Source organism: Oenanthe melanoleuca, chromosome 6 (assembly GCF_029582105.1).
Source record: "Oenanthe melanoleuca isolate GR-GAL-2019-014 chromosome 6, OMel1.0, whole genome shotgun sequence".
Classification (NCBI taxonomy): domain Eukaryota; kingdom Metazoa; phylum Chordata; class Aves; order Passeriformes; family Muscicapidae; genus Oenanthe; species Oenanthe melanoleuca.
In genome coordinates, this window is record NC_079340.1 from 21186273 (window position 1) to 21205298 (window position 19026).

Consider the following 19026-nt stretch of genomic DNA (forward strand, 5'->3'; position numbering starts at 1 on the left):
CTTGCTGCTCTCCAGCTTGTCTCCACCACCATCAGGTTTGCAGTCTGGAACCACAGACCAAAATCTGCCCCACAAGTGGTTGTGATAACCTCAGGGAGGGGCTCATTTATTTGCAATGCAGTCAAAGAGAGAAGAAGCCCCAGGGAAGGCAGGCAGGCAGTCCTGGTAGTGTTCTTGCATGAGTAGAGGTGTGCCCGTCGATTTGGACTGCCCAGCTCTGTGTAACCTCTGTTAGCAGCTCTCCCCCACCAAGCACTAGCCAGGTTTAAAGCTAAACCGAGGCTTGCTCACATGCCTTAACATCAGCCTTGTACTTGGAAGACTACAGTTACAAAAAGTAAATAAATTATAACATTAATTCTTAGATTAAACTGTAAATTTCATTCCATAATGCTAAAGCATTTCTAAAGTAGATTCACCTGGCATGGTGAAGTAAAAAACTAAGACCACCCCCACTGGAGGCCATGATCTCCCTGCCTGGCAGATAGCTTTTCCCCTCTATCCTGGAATAAATTATGCAGCTCCAGACCCTTATGTGCACAGCAGGCAGGATGTGGTAGCAAGGTTAACAGCTTGCTCAAGTCCAGATGTTCTATCTCTGGACAGCCAGAGACGTCACCCTCTTTGCTTCCCCTCTGCAGAGGCCAATTCCCGGCAGCTTGGCTTGGGAGACACCAGCGCCTGCTGGGTGAGTGGCAGCAGGAGGAGCTGTCACACCGCCGGCCCTGCAGCACTGCCTAGAGGGCGGTGCTTTCTGCCGCGGTGATGCCGGCGTCCTTTGCCATCGCGGAGAAGACGCCCTGCTTCGTGAGCAGCTCCTCGGGGCTGTCGAATTCCACAATCTGCCCAGCATGCAGCACCATCACCCTGGCAGAAGGGAACAAGAAGGCCTCAATTCCCAGAATCTGAGTGGATAGCACTGCTGGCACCAGCTCTGCAGGCACACTGACCCTCCCTCCTCCTAAGCCACTTCTCAGCAGTGGTGAGGGCACAGCCCTCCTCCCTGTGTTATGGGTCAACAGCAAATGCCTCTGTGGTCTGTTGCTGTAAAGAAGGATCCCAAAAAACGTTTCTCCCACAAAGGCATCACTACTGCATGGGCATCCTTACTATTCTTTTCACCACTGGGTATTACTGCTCCAGGCTCTGCGTCCACCTGGCTGCACTCCTCCTGCCCCTCTGGCTGCAATCTTGCTTCCACTGCTCTCACCCCATCCTAGGAGTCCAGATCCCCATTCCCTTTGCCCCTTTGTCCCTGGTACCTGTTGCTGTCCATGATGGTGTGGAGGCGATGGGCAATAGTAAGGACAGTGCAGTCAGCAAACTCACTCCGGATTGTTGTCTGGATTAAATTATCAGTTTCCAGATCGACGGCTGCTGTTGCTTCATCCAGGATGAGGATCTTGGCTTTGCGGAGAAGGGCTCGGGCCAGGCACACCAGCTGCCTCTGCCCAACACTGGGATGAGATGAAGAGCGTGAGTTACTAGACTGACACCAGCAGACCTTCTGCAAGCCTATGGCATCTTGCTGCTCTGACCCCAGCACTGTCCCTGGCCTTTCCCCACTGACCATCTGCCACCCTGAGCAGCACGTCCCTCAGCATCTTACTCTCTGGGCCACCACAGAGGGGTTGGCTCACACTAGCTCCCTAACAGCCCTGACTCCTCTCTGTCATTTTCTTCCATCTTCACTTCCCAGAAGCTTCTGTGCATCATCCCTGGACAGCCACTTTTCTGGAGGCTGCTGTTCCAGGCTGGTCCTTGGGATCTAGGGAAGGGAGGGGATGTGGGCCTGTATCTGCTCCTCTGCTTACCTCAAGTTCTCCCCTCCCTCGCTCACGAGGTGCAGCAGCCCCTCAGGAAGGCCTTGCACATATGTCTTCAGGTGAGCCAGCTCCAGGGCCTTCCAGACCTCCTCATCTGAGTACTGGTCAAAGGGGTCCAGGTTCATCCGCAAGGTTCCAGTGAAGAGCACAGGGTCCTGCCAGGGACAGCACCATGTTCAGGCCCCCCACAGCCATTTAGCAATGGCCCTGGCCTCCACCTGTGGCCACATCCTGCTCACACCACTGCCTGCAGCTGGCAATTGGTGACAGCCTGCTCACAGGCCTTTGTGCCTTCCACAGCACCCAGGGACACACTGAGGCCATGCAGCGCCTGTGGGGGCCATGCAGCAGGGATGTGAAGGGTGGGGATCAGCTCACCTGGGGGATGATGGTGAGGCTGTTGCGCAGGTCATGGAGGCCAATTGTTGCTATGTCCACATCGTCGATGATGATCTTCCCTCCAGCTGCCTCCAGCACCCGGAACAGGCAGTTGGTGAGGGAGGATTTTCCAGCCCCAGTCCGGCCTACAACCCCAACCTGTGGAAGCAGCTTTTTAGACCAGCTGACAGGGCTGTAGAAAACAGGGCAGATGCTCTCCATCTTGGTCTGGTGGGCCTTCCCGCCCTTACCATCACCCAAGACTGTCTGCTTTCGTTCCTTTCCTGCAGCTCAAGTCCCCAGGAGCCACACCCTGTCACCATCCCACCCCAGTGCACAGACTGAAGCCAAGAAGAAGCAACTGTAACAGATTTTCTGTAGAGAGCGTAGTGAGGGCAGAGGCACCTTCTCCGTGCTCCCAATATTACAGGTGATCCCCTGAAGAACCAGGTCCAGTTCAGGTCGGTAGCGAACTTTGTAGTCAACAAACTGGATCTCGCCTCTGCTGGGCCAGCCACGTGGTGGGCGTGTTTTTGTCACCCATGGAGCCTGGGGAGGGCACAGGAGCATTAGGGGTGTTCCTTCTGTGATGCTGACTAGCACCAAGCTGTGCAGCAGGTGCTTGCCCAGATCCTGGGCTCCTCACCTCGTTCTTCACTATCATGTACTCATGGACCCGCTCCACAGCCACAATGTTGGTCTCCAGCTCCGAAGATGTCCGCACCAACCAGTTCAGTGTCTGAGTCACCTGCATGGCACAATCAGAGCATGCAGAACTCAGTGGCACCCAGGAACAACCACCTCCCACCTCAGCCCAGGAAATTATCCTGGGCACAAGCATACCTGGCCTGGCCCCTAATTCTCCACTGCCAAGACACAGCCCACCTCTCCCCAGTCCTTCAAAAACTCTGCTGCAGCATCTTTGATCCACAGCAGGGCCATATTCCTCCCCATGGCAGCAAGTATCCCACTCACACTGGGATGGATATGTGCTTCCCTGGCTCTGTAGACACTCCCCAGGTGATAGGACACCCCAGATAACCCCATTTCCATGGGTCAGAGCTGGTGGCAGGACATCATGCTGCCAGCCCAGAGCTCTCAGAGACAACCCTTCCCAGAAGGGTTTCATTGCATGACTCACATTGAGGGCAGAAGAGACAGAAAGCCCCACGATGCCACCCTCCAAAGTGCCCTTTGCAATCACTGCCAGAAGTGCAGAGAAGAAGACCACCAGGCTCCCGACGAACTCCAGACGGATGGCCAGCCACCTGCACCAGGAGAGGAGAGCTGAAGGGCAGTGAGAGGCAGGGAAGCATCTGCCTGTGCCCAACACAGAGCCCACCAGTAACAGCAGCACTGCACCAGCATCCCTCACACCCAGCCATGAGCCCAGTGCTGTGCACATGGCACACATTGGTACATGTACACAGCAGGTCATTTGTGGCCAATTCTTCAAGCAGGTCCATTTATGTCAGTCCATGTCTCACACATAACTTGTGCTGGTAATGCCATGTATCAGAAGAGCCCCAGCTATTCAACCCTCACACACCCAAATAATTTACCAGTAAGACTCAAAACCAGAAAGTGCCTGCATCACACCCCTGGGTCTGCCTGGAGGATCACCCTCTTCCCAGAACTCGCCAAGAGCATCTCAGCCCTTGACCACACAGCTCACCCTGCCCTGAACACTGTAGGGGGGCATACTCTGGCTTTCAAAATCACCCTAAAATGTTCCATTGCCACAGATAGTGCCCCTGTCCTAAACTGCCCCAGTACCTACACAGGCCCTCTACTGAGACTACTGAGATCAAGAGGGGGGACTGCAGGATCCCAGGGACCTCCCTCAGGACCCAGAAACCTCTGGCCAGAAGAGCTGCAGGCTGTGCTGTGGCATAAGTGGTAAAATTCACCTATTTGATATTATCCAGGAATAAACACTCTTCTGGTTTATGTCCATGATGATCTCATTATGCTTCAGGAACCGCTCTTGGTGTCCATAGGCCCGGATCACAGAAAGGCCTGACACTGTCTCACCAAAGTGGGAGTAGATGGGAGACCTGGTGACAGAGTCCAGACGCCTTAGCTGGCGTGACGTGGAGATATAGAAGCGCTGAAACGAGTGACACAGCTTGGTTACCAACACAAAGCCCAGCAGTCACAAAGATATTGCTCTCAGCAGGGCAGAAGCTTCACGGCCCAGTTACTCACCAGCACAAAATAGTAGAAGATGCTCAAGGGAACGATAACGATAGCAAAGAATGGAGTGGCCAGGCAGATCACGATCAGTGTGCTAATGATGCCCATGAAACAGGAGAGCCAGCTGCGGAAGGACGTGGGGATGGTCTCATCTACTGTGAAGATGTCCTGGGGCATATAAAAATGTACAGAGAAGCAGTCAGTGACCCCAGAGAGAAGGAGAAGCCCAAAGGCCCCATACATACAGGGTTCCTTCACACTTCTGTGGTAACATGGTGCCAGACATTTGTAAAAATATCCTGATGATCCTGAATTGGTGTTATGGTCACAACCTCATTTAGGGCCACAGTTCTTAGCTTGGGGACAGCTGAGTTAAGAGAGAAACTTCCTATAATATTCCCCTGTTACACACACCAGCTTTAAGAACTGCATCTTCATCAGGACCTGGGACACAGGAGCAGTAACTGAAGAGAGAAGAGGGACAGGTTCATGCAGGTGCACCCAGGGCTCCAGCTGGTCCTCATCCATCTCCTAGCCAGGCACCACGTACTCCCTCAACTCAGAGTAAGCCCAGGCCCATAGGCTTAATTTTATGAGAAAATTTTATTCCCAAAAATCAAGAGATAGTACCAAAGGAAGAAGTGGAGTAGCAGCATGCTTGAAATTACCTGTTTGTATTTTCTCTTCTTTCTCATTTTCTCTTTGTTTTTGACCTTCACTTAGATAGAAAATATTGTAGGTTTTGCTGGACGTCTATACCCAGAAGGGCTTCTCATTGTGGGACATGAGCTCTAGGCTCTTAACTCTCTTAGTGATCTACTATGGACTCTCTTCTGTTTCTCCACATCTTTCTTGCCCAGGTGACCCCAAACAGGTGTAAACTCCTCAGCACTCAGCAGAGGAGCTTACAACTTCCTGTGTGTCTTTCTAGTATAGCCCAGGATGTTGTTTGGCTCATGGTCAGCCTTGCACCATGTCCTCCTGGTCCCTTCCTGGCCCTCACCTGGGCTCAGCTGTGCCATGCCCAACAGGAGCAGGGTCATGCCACTACCCAGCTGCAGATGTGGTAGAACAAACACCTCTGTGTTGGGGGTGTTCTGTTACCTTGGCAAACCGATTGACGATGCGGCCGATGGGGGTGGTGTCGAAGAAGCTCATGGGCGCGCGCAGGATGTTGCTGAGCAGCTGCTGGTGCATGATGCGGGAGGCTTGCACGGAGCCCCTGACAGACAGCATGGTTGCAAAGAGCAGGAAGATAGCTGCAAGGAGAGCACAGGGCTGTCACAGCTCCTGGGAGACACTGGCCCCAGGCACCTTTTGACTTGGTGGACACATCAAGCAGCACCAAGCAGCGAGCCACTAGGATAATCCTGCATACCACCTTCTAGGGAGGCCTCAGCAACTGTGTCCCTGCACAGGGGAGGAACACTAACCCTTTTGGAAAGCCTTAGGCCCCAGCACTATGTTTAATCTGATTAAGGAAAATGATCTTAAACTGAGGGGGCAACACAGACTTGGGGTAATTTATGTTTCTTTCAGACTGGCATGTGTCCACAATTCAGCCACAAGCTGGAAGGAAGGCAGCAGCAGGCAAATGAACAAAATGCTGGGTGCCCTGCTCCTTACTGCACTGCTAGCTGCAGGCCTTGCAAGTCATATCCCTCCCAGACCACACAAATGAGGTAAGTGGGAAGTGCTGTCCTCCCACACTCACCTTGTGACACGCCCAGCGCCCCAAAGACCCCGATGCGCAGGTCCCGCAGGTGCGTGGGGTAGGTCTCGTTCTGATAGCGCACCGAGTCGTCAGTCCAGTCACTGAGCCACAGGTTGGTCCCCACGTAGGCCACGTACTCTCCAATGTAGCTCATGACAGTCCAGAAGGAAAAGCACCAGCCAACAGCACGCAGGTACCGCACGTACATGGAGAACTTCACCTGGGGACCAACTGAAGCCATCAGCCCGCGGGCAGCGACACCCAGCACAGCCCTGGGACCCCACCTTGCTGCCCACACTGCTCCCCTGCACCACCCCACCCACCAGTCCCAGGCAGCTCTGTCTCCTTCGTGTCTCTCTGGCCACAGCCAGCCCACACCAGCTTCTCTGAGCCACAGTCAGGGTCTGGCAGCACCCAGCCAGGACAGCACAGTGCTTCATCCCTCCATCCTCCTCACCCTGCCTGTTTCCACAGTTTCTTTCTCGATCAGTTTCTGTCCCTTCAGCTTCTTTGGGGGCTCCTCCTGGGCCTTCTTCTGGGAACTGGTGCTCTTCTTACTAAGGCTGCAGGGAAGTGATGGGCACCATTAGTCACAGGGTGTTGGATTGGTCCTAATCTCCTGATGGTCCATCCCTGTGCTGCTCTGGGTCTTCTTCCACGGTGGTGGAGTCCTTTGGAAAATAATGTCCTAACTGGGGCAGCTTTGAGTGAGCCTTGTGGATGCACTGGGCACATACAGCCATAAAATTAAAGCCTTGCTCCCAAAAGCAGAATTAGCCAACAGCATGAGTTTCAGGGAAGACTGCAGAGTAAGGCTGTGGCACGCTAGTGTGAGTAAAGGCAAAATCAGATGCTCCTCACCCAGAGCAGCTTGTGGTAGGATCAGGCAGGGAGGCTCCCAGCTGGAACTCCCTGGGAAGGCCCCAGATCCCTGTCTCCAAGGGAGCAGTGCATGTGGCAGGGGAAAGAGCTGAGAGCTCAGGTCATGTCCCACCTGCGACTCAGTTTTCTCCGCTGGATGCTGGCCTCTCGCCTCAGGGTCATGGTCACTGCATCATCAGAGCGCTCCTCCAGGCAAGGATCTACATCTTCATCAGCCTCCTCCTCATCCCCAGCTAAAGCAACAGCTACAGGCACAGGGATGAGGGAAGGTAGGGTCAGGCACTGACGAAAGAGCAGATCCCATACACCACACCTCTGCTGCACTCAGCTCCATGCTATACTCTAGGCCTAGGCTGTGTCCTACCATCACATATCACACCTTCTCCAACCTTGCTGCAAGACCAGCACAGCAGAAGGAGGAAAAAGTACATTGTGCTGGAGGGAGAGCTGACAGGGGGCATAGGGCTCAAGGCCTGCACAGAGGCAATCTCTGCTGCTGACTTATCCCAGCACCACTGGCCAGACCTCAAGCAAAGATTTGTGCTAGTTTAGTAGGTGCCAGATCTGATAGGTCACATCACTCCAGCTCAGAAGCATGTCCTTGAGCAGGTGGAGATGAGCCCTGAGAAGACATACAGGGAATAGCCAGGCTGCAGCTGGACAACTGGGCTGAGCCCTGACAGGGTAAGCCTCCACCTGACCTGACACCACCCACAGCACCGGGACTTGATAAAGATGAAATATTGTCCAGTGGGATGTTTAGAACAAACCAAAGGATCTTTGTGATCCCAGCATCAGAAAAATAGGGAGTCTCTTGCCACATAAGATTTTGGAACCCATAATAAATAGAAAAAAAAATCTAAACAGGTCCTGTGCTAGATGTTCAACATAACGCCTGAATGCAAATCATAGTCAGGAAGTTATTGTGCTGCTGAATGCCAGAAGCTGAGAAGGATTCATATTAGCTGCCATTGGTGCCTGGGCTGGATAGGGCCAGGTCAGGCTGACAGATCAGATCTTCATATCCCCAAGATACCTGCATAGCTACTCCAACTGCCACAGCCCCACTGTGTTCCCAGTACCTGCAGTCTTTTCCTCTGAGACATCCTCCTCCTGGTTTCCATACAAGTTCAGGAACTGGGAAAAGGCCCCCTTGTTTGCAAGCAGGGTGCTATAGGAGCCATGCTCAGACACTGTTCCTCCTGCCAGCACCACGATGTTATCGACCTCGGGCAGGAAACTGATACTGTGCGTCACCAAGATCCGTGTCTGCAACAAAGGGGCTGCAGGGTAGTGACCATCAAAGCACCTCTCATCCCCAGCCATGGGTCTGCAGGCTCTCCACCTCCTCTTTGTCTGCTTATCAATGCCTGGCTGTGAGGACACAGGCTGTCCCTCTGGGGACTCCTGAGGCCTCTCCTGCCTGCTGCCCCATGTGAAAGCTCCAGGATTCCTGTCTGTCCCAGGCAAGCAACCTAAATCTCCTTGGACTGCTAACAGCATGCGTGTGCCACTCCTGCCCGGCTGGGTGGTGGGTTGCAGGATATGGGTGCTCACCTTCTTTTGCAGCAGCCCTTTTGGCCCCAGCACGTGCTGGAAGAGGTACTTGCCCACGTGGGCGTCCACGGCAGAGAGCGGATCGTCCAGGATGTAGATGTCGGCGTCGCTGTACACCGCCCGCGCCAGGCTGACCCGCTGCTTCTGGCCCCCACTCAGGTTGATTCCCTGCAAAGGAGGGACCTCTCTGGACACAGGGCTGGCACAGGGCAGCAGCTCTGACCTCTGCTGCGGGTGCTGTCAGAAACCTGTAGTGCCCAGGGCTGATACCTTCTCTCCAATCTCTGTCTGGTCACCTGCAGGCAGCAATTCCAGGTCTGGAAGGAGGGCGCAGGCCTTGATGACCTGCTGATACCTGGCTTCGTCCAGTTCTGACCCAAAAATGATGTTCTCTTTCAGTGTGGCATTCTGGATCCAGGCCTGCTGGGGGACATAGGCCAGGGAGCCCTGGAAGGACAGACAAGAACAGCTACCTGTCAGAGATCAGCCTGAGCACTGACACCTCCTGCAGCCTGTCCTTGCCCTGAGCCACCACTCTGGGACAGTCCTGCTCTATTTCCCCGCTGAGCAGCCCCAAAGACCTGAGCACCAGCTGGCTCCTCTCACCTGGATGTTGATGTGTCCCTTGATATTCTCCATCTCCCCGAGCATGGCTGACACCAACGAAGATTTGCCTGAGCCCACAGGCCCCACCACAGCCACCAGGCTCCCAGGTGTGATGTCCAGGGTGACACTGCAAAGACACCAGGGCTGAGGAAGCAGCACTGCCAGGTCACCCCTCAGTTCCTGCGTGGGACCAGCACAGAGAAGTGTCCCTGGGACACTCATGTCTAGCAGCACTGTGAGAGGTGATTGCCCTCCCCATAATAACACAGAAAGCCTCCCTCTCCCCAGCCCTCTGCCCCTGATGTGGCACAGAGCACTCACTCTCGTATGGCAGCGTTGCCATCCTGCTCCCAGGCAAAGGTGGCCTCCGAGAAACGCACAGCAGTGCCTGTCAGAGAGAGATGTCCCTCAGAGAGGGGAAAGCCCAGGGCTGCACCAGCCTGAGACCCACAGGGAGCAATCTGGAGGTTCACCTGCCTGCAATGGGGTTGTGGTGGATAGCTGAGGTGTCCAGGTCGCCTCCACTCAGGTAGCGCTCCAACCTCCCAGTCGACACATTGGTCTGCCATGGTAGAAAGAGGAAGAGGATGGCACATGGGCATGGGGCACAGCTGGGGGGGCTGGCAGAAGCCCCATAAGCAGAGCACCACATCACAGTCCTCACCCAACCTCTGTGTTATGCAGGTGAGTCCTCTCCCACCCCACTGCCAGCAGAGTCCTGTGCGCTGACCCCTGGGGGTCCATCCCCTGCATGTGCTGGTTTGGACAGAGGTTATAGGATCCCTCTACATCCCCTGCCCTAAGTGAGGTCTGACCTGCACCAGGGAGGAGATGACCATGGGCAGCATGGCCATGGGGAAGCGCAGAACATTGAAAAGGGAGATGGAAGTGAAGGCCTTCTGTGCATCCAAGATGTTGTTCTCATCCACAAGCACGTAGACAGCAAAGCTTGCCAAGGAGACCTAAGACAGATATCAGGGAAAGCCACCATCAGTGTGTGTGCAGCACAGATCCTCACACTGCCCCAAGGCCTCAGCAGTACCTTCCTTCCCCGGGGATCTGTTCCCCTCCTGCTTCTCCTTTGGGCCCCATCTCACCACCCCAATGGGACCCCATTCCACCACAACTCTCCTGCCAACAGCCAGAACCATAATCTATATCCCAAACATCCACCAACCAGCCCCTTCCTCACTGCAGAAACTCCAGCTGCGGTTCCAAATATTTCCCATCCCCTTGGACACAGCCCAGCCCCAGCTCAGAGGAAGGTACACCCCTCCCCAGGGCTGTTACCACTCACCAGGAAGGGGGCACATGTGAACGCAAACACAGAGACTGACTGCAGGTAACCAAAGTTCACCAAGTTCTTGAGCTCACGTGCCCGGATGTCAATAACTCGCTTTTCAAAGGAGGGCTCCCAGGCAAACAGCTTCAGGATCTGCAGGATGAGCAGGGTGAGCAGATGCTGGCCTCACAGGAATGCCCACCTCCACACAGCTCACTGGTGGCCAGCACCTCCATCACCAGCTCCTGGCTTGCTCAGAAGTCTGCTTGGCCACTGCATCTCCCCTCTCCTCTGCTGCTTATAGCATTTCCCCACTGCACTCCCACTCCCTCAATCTCAGCTTACAGGTCACTGCCAGCCCCTCTGCCAACATGCCACTACCACAGCCTTCCAGGAAACACTCAGAAAACCCTCTCTTGGCTCCCAAGTCTTATTCCAAGTATCCAGAGCTCCTCCCCAGTCAACTTTTGAAAAGGTGAGGCAGCCAAGGGAATTGCAGAGACCCAGACACAGGGCCCCCAAGCTAAACTAACAGTGGTGCTGTAGGGTTATACAGGTGTGCTGCTTCCAGGTACAGTGCACCAAGAAGAGGGGTGCAGCAGCTGCCCCAGAGAGTCTCCACTCCACTGCTCACCTTGATTCCATTAAGTATTTCAGTCATTATTTTCATGCGTTCATCCTTGTTCTTCATGTTACTCTCCTACAAACAGAGGAGAGAGTCATCACCTAGAACAGACAGCAGCTCACCCTTGGAAATACATCTGGGCTGCCACAGGGAAGAAAAGGATGGGCTCCACAGCCCAGAGAAGTCATCCCACGAAGCTGAGCCCTGTGTCTCTGGACAAGGTGGGGCAAAACACCATCCTGCTGTCAGGTAGAAGCTAAAGCTTTATCTTACAGTTGGCAATATCTCATTTTTAGCCCTCAAGGCTGTGCCCAGTCTGGTTCAAGTTCAGCTGTGATGGTAGAAAAGATCTCACCTGTCTCCTACTCATGGCAGCTGATCACCTCTAGCTCAGACACCCCCAGCCCAAGTGAGATCAAATTCCTAGGCTGGGAAAGACCCACAGCATAAAAGCAAAGAGTAGGGAGTGTAGAAAATGAGGGAGAAGAGCAACAGTGGGGTTGGATGTGGGAGACCAGGGAGGATATTGCACCCACTACTGACCTGAATGGTTTTGGCCTTGGCAATCAGGAACGCGTTTATGGGGATGAGCAGCACCATGGTTCCAATGCCAGCCAAGACAGAGGGGCCCAGCTCTCCCCAGAGGAAGACAACGGACAGGATAATTTGCAGGGGGCATGACCACAGCTGGTGAATAAAGTTGGCTGCATCCATGAACCTCTGGGCATCAGCTGACATCAGATTCACAGTCTCTCCCACCGTGGACTCCTTGCGGGTGGCTCCGGACATGGTGAGCGACTGGAAAGAGAAAGCACAGTCAGCACAAGCAGTCTGGGAGCAGCCCTGCTGCCAGCAGCATGGCTCAGAGCAGGGCATTAGCAGACCAGGCTGAAACCACTTCTGGGTTTGCTCCTGGTGCCTCTGTATTGGCCACCAGTGTCTTCTCACTGTCTGGGGCCACTGGATGCTGGGTGCAGGGAAAAGCACCCCTGTGCAGGAATTCCAGTGGCACCTGCCCTAGGTGTTGCACTGCTCTGAAGAGAAACCTCCCTCAGCCCCCAGTAGCTGTCAAACACATGGCTGCAGCACACAGGTCCCAAGCAGAGCTAGGGCTCACAGTGTCCTCAGTGCTGGGTGGGTGTCCCACAAACTCTCCCTGTGCCTCCTGAGGAGGAATGTGCCCACACCCCAGGTTGATAGGGTAGGCAACAGCTAATTTGATCCACAGCCCAGCTTGGAGAAAGCCAACAGGGATGATGACAGGACCGTGCAGACCTTCTTGTAGATGGCAGCGATGAGACTGGCTCGCACATTTATGCCAAGCTGGAAGCACAAGCTGAAGTGCTGCTGCAGGCAGAGGGACTGGACCACCGCCGTCAGGAAGAGCAGGATGGCGAATAAATAACCTTGCCAGGCAAAGGCATCCTCATCTGACACAAAGGCAATCAGCAGCCTGGCGGGGAAACAAGCTCATGAGACACACACCCTACTGAGACAGACCCAAGCAAGATACCCAAGTGAATGCACCATGAGAGTGGTGAGCAAAACCCTGCCCCAGAGAGCTGGCTCCATGGTCAGCAAGCTGGGAACCCTGTTCTGCCAGAGACACAGCAGTGGGTCACTGATGTAAGATCATCCACAGAGACTGTGCTGCTCTGCAAAACAAAGTGGGGAGGCCCTGCTGGGCTGAGCTGCACTGACTCCTGGAGGACCCCAAAGAAGAGCCAGACTGTCTCCAGGCAGGGAGCAGGACTGCATAGCAGGATGCAAGGGAGCAAGATATGACATATAAGAGCTGGCAGCCAGCTCAGATCGGTTTTTTGTTAAACTGTATCCCAACACATTCTCCCATTTTTGGTGAGGCCACAAAATGCCCCCAGGGTCTGTAGCTGGGAAAGGAACACATATGGTGATGGTGGGGCTGGACACAGAGCACACACGGGGAGGTGCTGGGGCTGGGTGTGAAGTCAGGACAAAGTCAGAGAGAAAGGACTCACTTCAGCAGCTGGGGGCTGACAAACACAAGTGCATCATGCACCACCTTGAATGCCACCGCTAGCAGGAGATTCTTCTTGAAGGTCTTGCCCAGGGCTTTCAACAACCAGCCCCTGGGGTAATCCTTGGGAAGGCCTGAGTCCTCATCTCCCTTCTTCTTCTTCTTCTTTGGCTGCTTCTCCTCCTGGAGGGAAGCCCACACAGAAGTGAGGTTGTACAGGCATCCTGCATCTGAAGGATGCTTCAGGGCAGCACCTAACAGACCCCAGATCAGGTATCCTGAATGAAGCCTTAGCTTCAGCTTCTGTCACATTCCCTTTCACTGATCTCTGCTTATGTCTTACAGACCCAGGACTTGCACCATCTCTTTTGTACCAAAGACAATTGTTAAAACCCAAACCAGCCTGAATCTCTCAGGCCAAAAATCAGACAAAAATCATGAAGAATCTGAGGCCATGGGTGGTCACAGAATGATGTTTACTCTGACCTTGTTGCTGGAAAGTATCTGAGGTAGACAGACATAAGGGAACTGCTTGTACTGCAGGTTGGTTCCTGTCTTTATGTAAGGCAGAAAGATGGAGACTTTCTTGGTCTCTCAAATTATGGGGATCTGCCAAGGACATGACAGGAAGACCGTGTCATGGGCTCCCCTATCCTTGTCCATGGTCCTGCAAAATCAAAGAAGGGAAAACCCAGCAAAGAGGGCTGCAGGGAGGTGAGGTGACCCTACTCCCTGAGGCTGGACCTGGATGTCTCGTCTCACAAGGCCAAGAGTAGAAATGGATTTACCAGCACCAGGATGTCTTGGCTCTGGGCCTTGCTCATGCTGTTCCCATAGTCTAGGTCACCTTCCCGGCGTCTCTTCTTGCGTTTCCGTTTCTCCAGTTCTGCTCTGGCCTTCTGCATCACAGTCTTCATGTTCTTCTCAAAAGCAGTATAAAGAGCCTTTGTCTTGTCTTTATCTTTCAATTCCCAGACATCCTCTATCTCCAAAGGCTTGCGATAGCCCTTGAAAACCATGCTGTGGGACAGAGACATCCCATGATACTTGTTGGAAACTCCCTGCTGCAAATGCAGAGCCTTCACACCCATCCTGGCCCCAGGCTCAGGCTGCACAGGCTGCACCCAATGTGGTGCCTCTCCCAGCTAAATCCAAGCAGCCTGTGCTGCAGGTTCCCCTGCATTTTGCCAGTCTGACCTCCCTCAGAGCCCTGCTCACCTGCTGTACCATTCAAAGGTGACGGAGCTCAGGAAGGAGGCTGTCACCTCTGGGTTCTATGGTACAAAGCAAAGGGGATATGAGAGATTGTTTATGCTGGGGGATGGTTTTAACAAAAATTGATTTAGCACCCCCAGCCATTAAGGAGCCTCACAGGTTTCAAACCAAACCAGCTCCAGAAATCTCAGCTCAGAGCCAATAGCAGCCCACCTTGGGCACACACACAGATCCCCCATGCTGCAGGCTCCAGCTCCTGCTGGGCCCTGTGCTGAAGTCCTCAGGTCTTCCCAAGGAGCCTGGAGCCTGCATGGAGCCTGCCCTCCCCCACACAATGCTCAGGATGTAGTACCCCCAAACCCACTCCCATGTAGTCCTCGCACCTTCTTCCCGATTTCCTTCGTTTCTGGGGCAATATCTGAGAAGCCTGAGACAAAGAAGAGCAGCAGCTGGAGCCCATAGGAGATGAAGAAAAGGATAAACCGTGGCAGGTCAGAGATTGGCTCCTGCAGAAATGGAAAGCCCAGGGTTATTGCTGGTTGTCTCAAGGCCCCTGGTATTCCAAAGACAAGATCCATCCCCTGGCTGAGCCAAACAGAGCAGTATAGAACTTGCTCTGAGTCCTGGATCAGCTTCCCTTTGCCAGCCCTCCCTGCTTATCCATGATCTCCTCCCGTAAGTGTTTAAGGGGAAAATTTAGTCCTGGAGAGCTTATACCCCAAAGACACAGGATGAATTCCAACAGCAATTCCTTCTCAGGGCTTTTCTGGTTCCCCAAGGTCCCCAGGGCAGCTGGGACCTCAGTGATACACAGAAAGCTTGTCAAGAGAAGAGTGTGAAGAAGCTTTGGGAACAGAACAAGACCATTGGAAGCACAGAGCTTCCTGTCAAACCCAACCTGCAGGGCTTTCCGGACGAGTGACTGGAATGGCAGTATCCCACAGAGAAGGGACAGTGTCCAGAAGCAGAAAAGCACCCCCGAATCTCTGTGCAAGCAGAAGCGTCGTGTGTCATGGACCAGCAGGACCATGATCTGCAGGAAAGAAAATCAGTCAGAGCTGCAGGACTAGGTCTGGCTCTAAAAGTGCCTTTGGAGCATGTGTGCTGGGATGACAGAACACATGATCTCCTGGGATTCCCTGCCTTGAAAACCCTGAACACATCACCAGCCCTTCATAAGCTTCAGAATGAATTACACAGGACAAAGGTTTATTTCAGGATGACATAAGATCAGGTTTGAATGTACGCTGACATTACAGCAGGGTACTGTTACTCTTTCTAGCTGTTCTCACTACAGATTCTCAGACATATCAAGCTGTGAGGGGTCACACCCTGTCTCCTGCACCTTGCCTCCAGACCTGGAACTGAACCCAGATCATGTTCCAGCAGTGCAGCCTCTCTGGGCAGTCTGCCTTATCATCTCACATGGACTCTGCATGTGAAACTAAATGTCATGACAAAATAAGAGAAAGCAAATGAGGGTGCTATTTTGCTTTTAAGGGTAGCTTCTGAACATTTGTTAAGACTTTGAGAATACCCCATCACACAAGATGTCTGTAACTTCCATGCACATATTCTGTCAAGCTAATAGCCACTAAGTCCCTTTTAGCCAACTTTCTTCTCTGCCTGGGCATCCCGTGGTATTTCCTGGCTCTCTGCACAAAACTGAGCAGCAATGTACAGGAAGCTGTGAGACATCAGAGCAGCAAGGCATTGTCTGATGTTCACACTGCAAAATCAGTCCTGTGAAACCCATACTGCTCCTAGTAAAGGTTCTGCCAGAGAGCTCAGCTACACTTCCAGGCATACAATCATCCCAGTGTCAAGGATAACAGCAGTGAGCACTGTGCAACCAGGCCCCTGCCCTCAACATACCATCCTCATGAACCACCCACACAGGTTTGGGGCTAGTCCTACCCACTTTCCAGGCTAGCCTTCCCGTGTGGACACAGCTTCCCGCTGATCTCTGTGCTAGGGAAGCCTTGTGCTGCTTGGTGCTGCAGTCTCACCCTGTCCCTGGAGACACACAGCACACTTACACTGAGCCCTTACCCAGGTGGCGATGTACAGGCTGGGGTTTGTGTACAGGACAGCTGGCACACCACCCTGCTCAGCATCGTCTACAAATGCCAGGGCCAACTCTGCCACTGCTGTCAGCACCAGCAGAGCAGCCAGCACCTGTGGGGAGAGAGGGCCAGCCCATTGTGGACACTGGGAACCACTGGGAAACAACAGAGTTCAGCATAAAATACACCCATACATCCTTACACCCTTTTCAACACAGACTCGGCCTGGGAGAGCTTGCAACCTTGTGAATGTGCCACAGTTCACAGGAGCACTGCCATCATTTTAACTTTGGAAGATAACAGCCCACAAGATGAGAGACCCCAATACACACTCTGCCCTCCCCCCTAGTGCATCTCTCCCTGTTATGGCCTCTGTCCCAGATATGCCTACTGCTGAACTCCCCTTTACATTTCTGTCCTGGATGTCCCCTACCCCATTGCCCCTTCCCTCCTACACTTCTCCTCTCTCCATCCCACACCTGACTGTAGCACAGAGTCTTCCCGCTCATACCACCAATTCCTCAGGCTGCTCCAGTCTACCTGCACCCCCTTAGTTCCACTCTACCTGTTTGATGATGAACAGTTTGGTCACAGAGGATCTCTTGGCTTTGGATTTGCACATGGGCAGGAGCTGCCATGGGGCCAAAATCCAGAAGAAGCCAAGGGGGACCCAGACCAGCACAGTCTGCTGGAAGCACACAGGCAGGTCGGCATCCGGACGGGCAAGGTAGGAGTCATTCTGGGGGCAGCAAGGACAGAACACCAAGTCACTTGCAATGGCTTGACTCTCACTTGGCACTCAGGACAAGAGCCAACACTCCTATAGGTCCTGCCCACCCAGCTCTAGCCCATTGCATTCCCCCATCAACACCCACCCTCCTGGAAGAGCATTTCAGCACTCAGCCAAGGTCTAAGCAATACCCCATCCCCATCTCTCTGCCTGAATCTGGGATGGCCATCCCTTGCTGGAGCCAAGCCAGCAGAAGCAGCTGAAGCCAAATCATTCCCCAGAAGTCCATACATGTGTTCCCAGGTGAGCTTAAACAGAGCTCAGTCAGAGAGGTATCACTGCCTCACTGGTGAGCACCCTGCAGGCAGAGCACAGCCATGTGTGAGTGCCATGGCACTCCAGGATAAAGCCCAGAACCTCTGCCCAGCACTGGCAGTTGGGTCTCACTGGCAGGACAAGCTGTGAGCCCTGGAATCCACTGCTCTCCCCCCACACAGGGTGCCCTACACCAAGAACAGGCAATGGGGATGACACAGCCACTCACCCAGAAGATGGAGCCGCAGAACTTCTCCAGGGCTGCTGACATAGCTCAGGGGAGAGGAAACGGCAGCTCCTGCCTCTCGCTCTGCCCAGCTGAGACCTGGGCAGATGCTTGGGATAAAAGTCCCCCCACACCCTCAAGCGGTCTTGGGACAAAATCCCTGATGACACACAGTTAATAAATAACTCAGTGCTATTGCACAACCCCATAAATCAAAGCAGTGACCAAGCTGCATAGGCTCAGAAGGGAGGAGAGGAAGATCCAAAGAAAGAGAACAAAGGGGAGATACAGGGAAGTCACAGAGTCACCGCAGGACACCACAGCCATTGCGCAGAAACCATAGCCTTGAGCAGGGCACACAACCAACACAAACTCGTCTGGACCTGCTAAAGACACTACTTTGATCCAACAGACCCGTCCAGTGAGAAGTCTGCTGAATGCCAACAAAAAGTCCAGCAATTGCTGGTCCCACAGTGGCCGGTGCCACCTGACAAGGGGGCCTGACACCAGCAGTGCCCCAGGCCTGGGAATCTGCAGTGTCTTGCAGCTGAGCTGACCACATGCTACACTGGTCTTTATGAGTCCTCAGGACCCAGGTTCCTTTTACTAATTTCTAGCCTGAAGACTTTTTAAACTACTCCTTTTGGTTCTTTCTTTCCCACATTTCCACGCTGTCTGTGTGTGACCACAAAACCCCAAAGACACTTTGAATCTTCATTCTAAGGTAACCACCAACAACTGAGACAGAAAGAGGACGATTCCCAAAGATAGTGATTGCCACTGAACCCTTGTTTCTTAGAAAGGCCTGGGTGGGACAGGGACACTTGGGGACTAGGCTGGAACTGGATTAGCTTGATCACGTGTGCTCTTGAGGAACAGTAAATAAAAGGGGACAGTAGAGTGACTGCAATGATTGTGCTGTCTCATTGTACACAGAGTTACAAGATAACTAAGAAGTCAAGGGTGACATAATGAGTAATTGATCAGGAATCATCAGTATCAAAGAAAGGCTCAATGTCCAACTCAGCAGTTAATTATTAGCTGTTTGATTAAATCCACGTTTTTCTAAATTAAACTATCCCTAGTGCTAGGTCCTCTGGGCCAAAACCAATACACTGCTCATGAGAGCTGTAAACTGATACCACGAGTAAGTAGTGAATGGAGCAGTCACTCAGCCCTTCTACATCTGGACTGCTGATGTAATTCTTTTTTCTGACACTGGCACAGGCATCCTCTGCCTTGCTCAAAACCACTTGGAGCACTGCTGCCAAGGGGGCCACTTGCTTATGACACCTTTCTACATAATGCCCCATCCCATTGCTTGTCTGTTTTTAGTACAGGTCACAGCTCATCCTCACCCTGTCTTTGGTCTCTCACTCAGACTTAAGTGCTGCCCTCAGCACAGGACTTCA

The 19026-nt window shown here is 53.3% G+C and overlaps 2 protein-coding genes across 3 annotated transcripts in view; one reads left to right on the forward strand and one right to left on the reverse strand.

The window, feature by feature from the left end:
* Positions 1–19026, forward strand: part of DNMBP (dynamin binding protein) — a 232417-nt gene that overhangs the window by 33849 nt on the left and 179542 nt on the right. The window lies entirely within an intron of this gene.
* On the reverse strand, positions 80–17768 carry ABCC2 (ATP binding cassette subfamily C member 2). 2 transcript variants are annotated; one of them, XM_056495092.1, is made up of 32 exons: positions 17618–17768; positions 16909–17082; positions 16330–16455; positions 15176–15310; positions 14661–14783; positions 14281–14336; positions 13851–14082; positions 13064–13245; positions 12342–12519; positions 11610–11864; positions 11076–11141; positions 10457–10594; positions 9975–10121; positions 9637–9721; positions 9481–9547; positions 9160–9286; positions 8824–9000; positions 8554–8721; positions 8079–8265; positions 7109–7241; positions 6572–6677; positions 6115–6334; positions 5505–5659; positions 4413–4568; positions 4115–4314; positions 3346–3472; positions 2851–2952; positions 2610–2753; positions 2205–2363; positions 1815–1981; positions 1263–1457; positions 80–867 (listed from the first exon to the last, which is right to left on the reverse strand). In XM_056495092.1, the coding sequence occupies exons 1-32, from the start codon at positions 17657–17659 to the stop codon at positions 738–740; spliced, it is 4659 nt and encodes a 1552-aa protein (XP_056351067.1). In that variant the 5' UTR covers positions 17660–17768; the 3' UTR covers positions 80–737. The 2 variants fall into 2 exon arrangements, with proteins under 2 accessions (XP_056351067.1, XP_056351068.1); XM_056495093.1 differs by lacking the exon at positions 16330–16455 and having other exon boundaries at positions 17618–17745.

Bases quoted from the DNA above. Each gene is read 5' to 3' on its own strand.
- ABCC2 (XM_056495092.1), bottom strand. From the start codon at position 17,659: ATGTCAGCAGCCCTGGAGAAGTTCTGCGGCTCCATCTTCTGG. The intron at 14,784-15,175 runs GTTGGGTTTGAC...CCATTTCTGCAG, and splicing joins TCGTCCGGAAAGCCCTGCAG to GAGCCAATCTCTGACCTGCC. The intron at 13,246-13,850 runs GTAAATCCATTT...GCTTCCCTCCAG, and splicing joins GCCAAGACATCCTGGTGCTG to GAGGAGAAGCAGCCAAAGAA.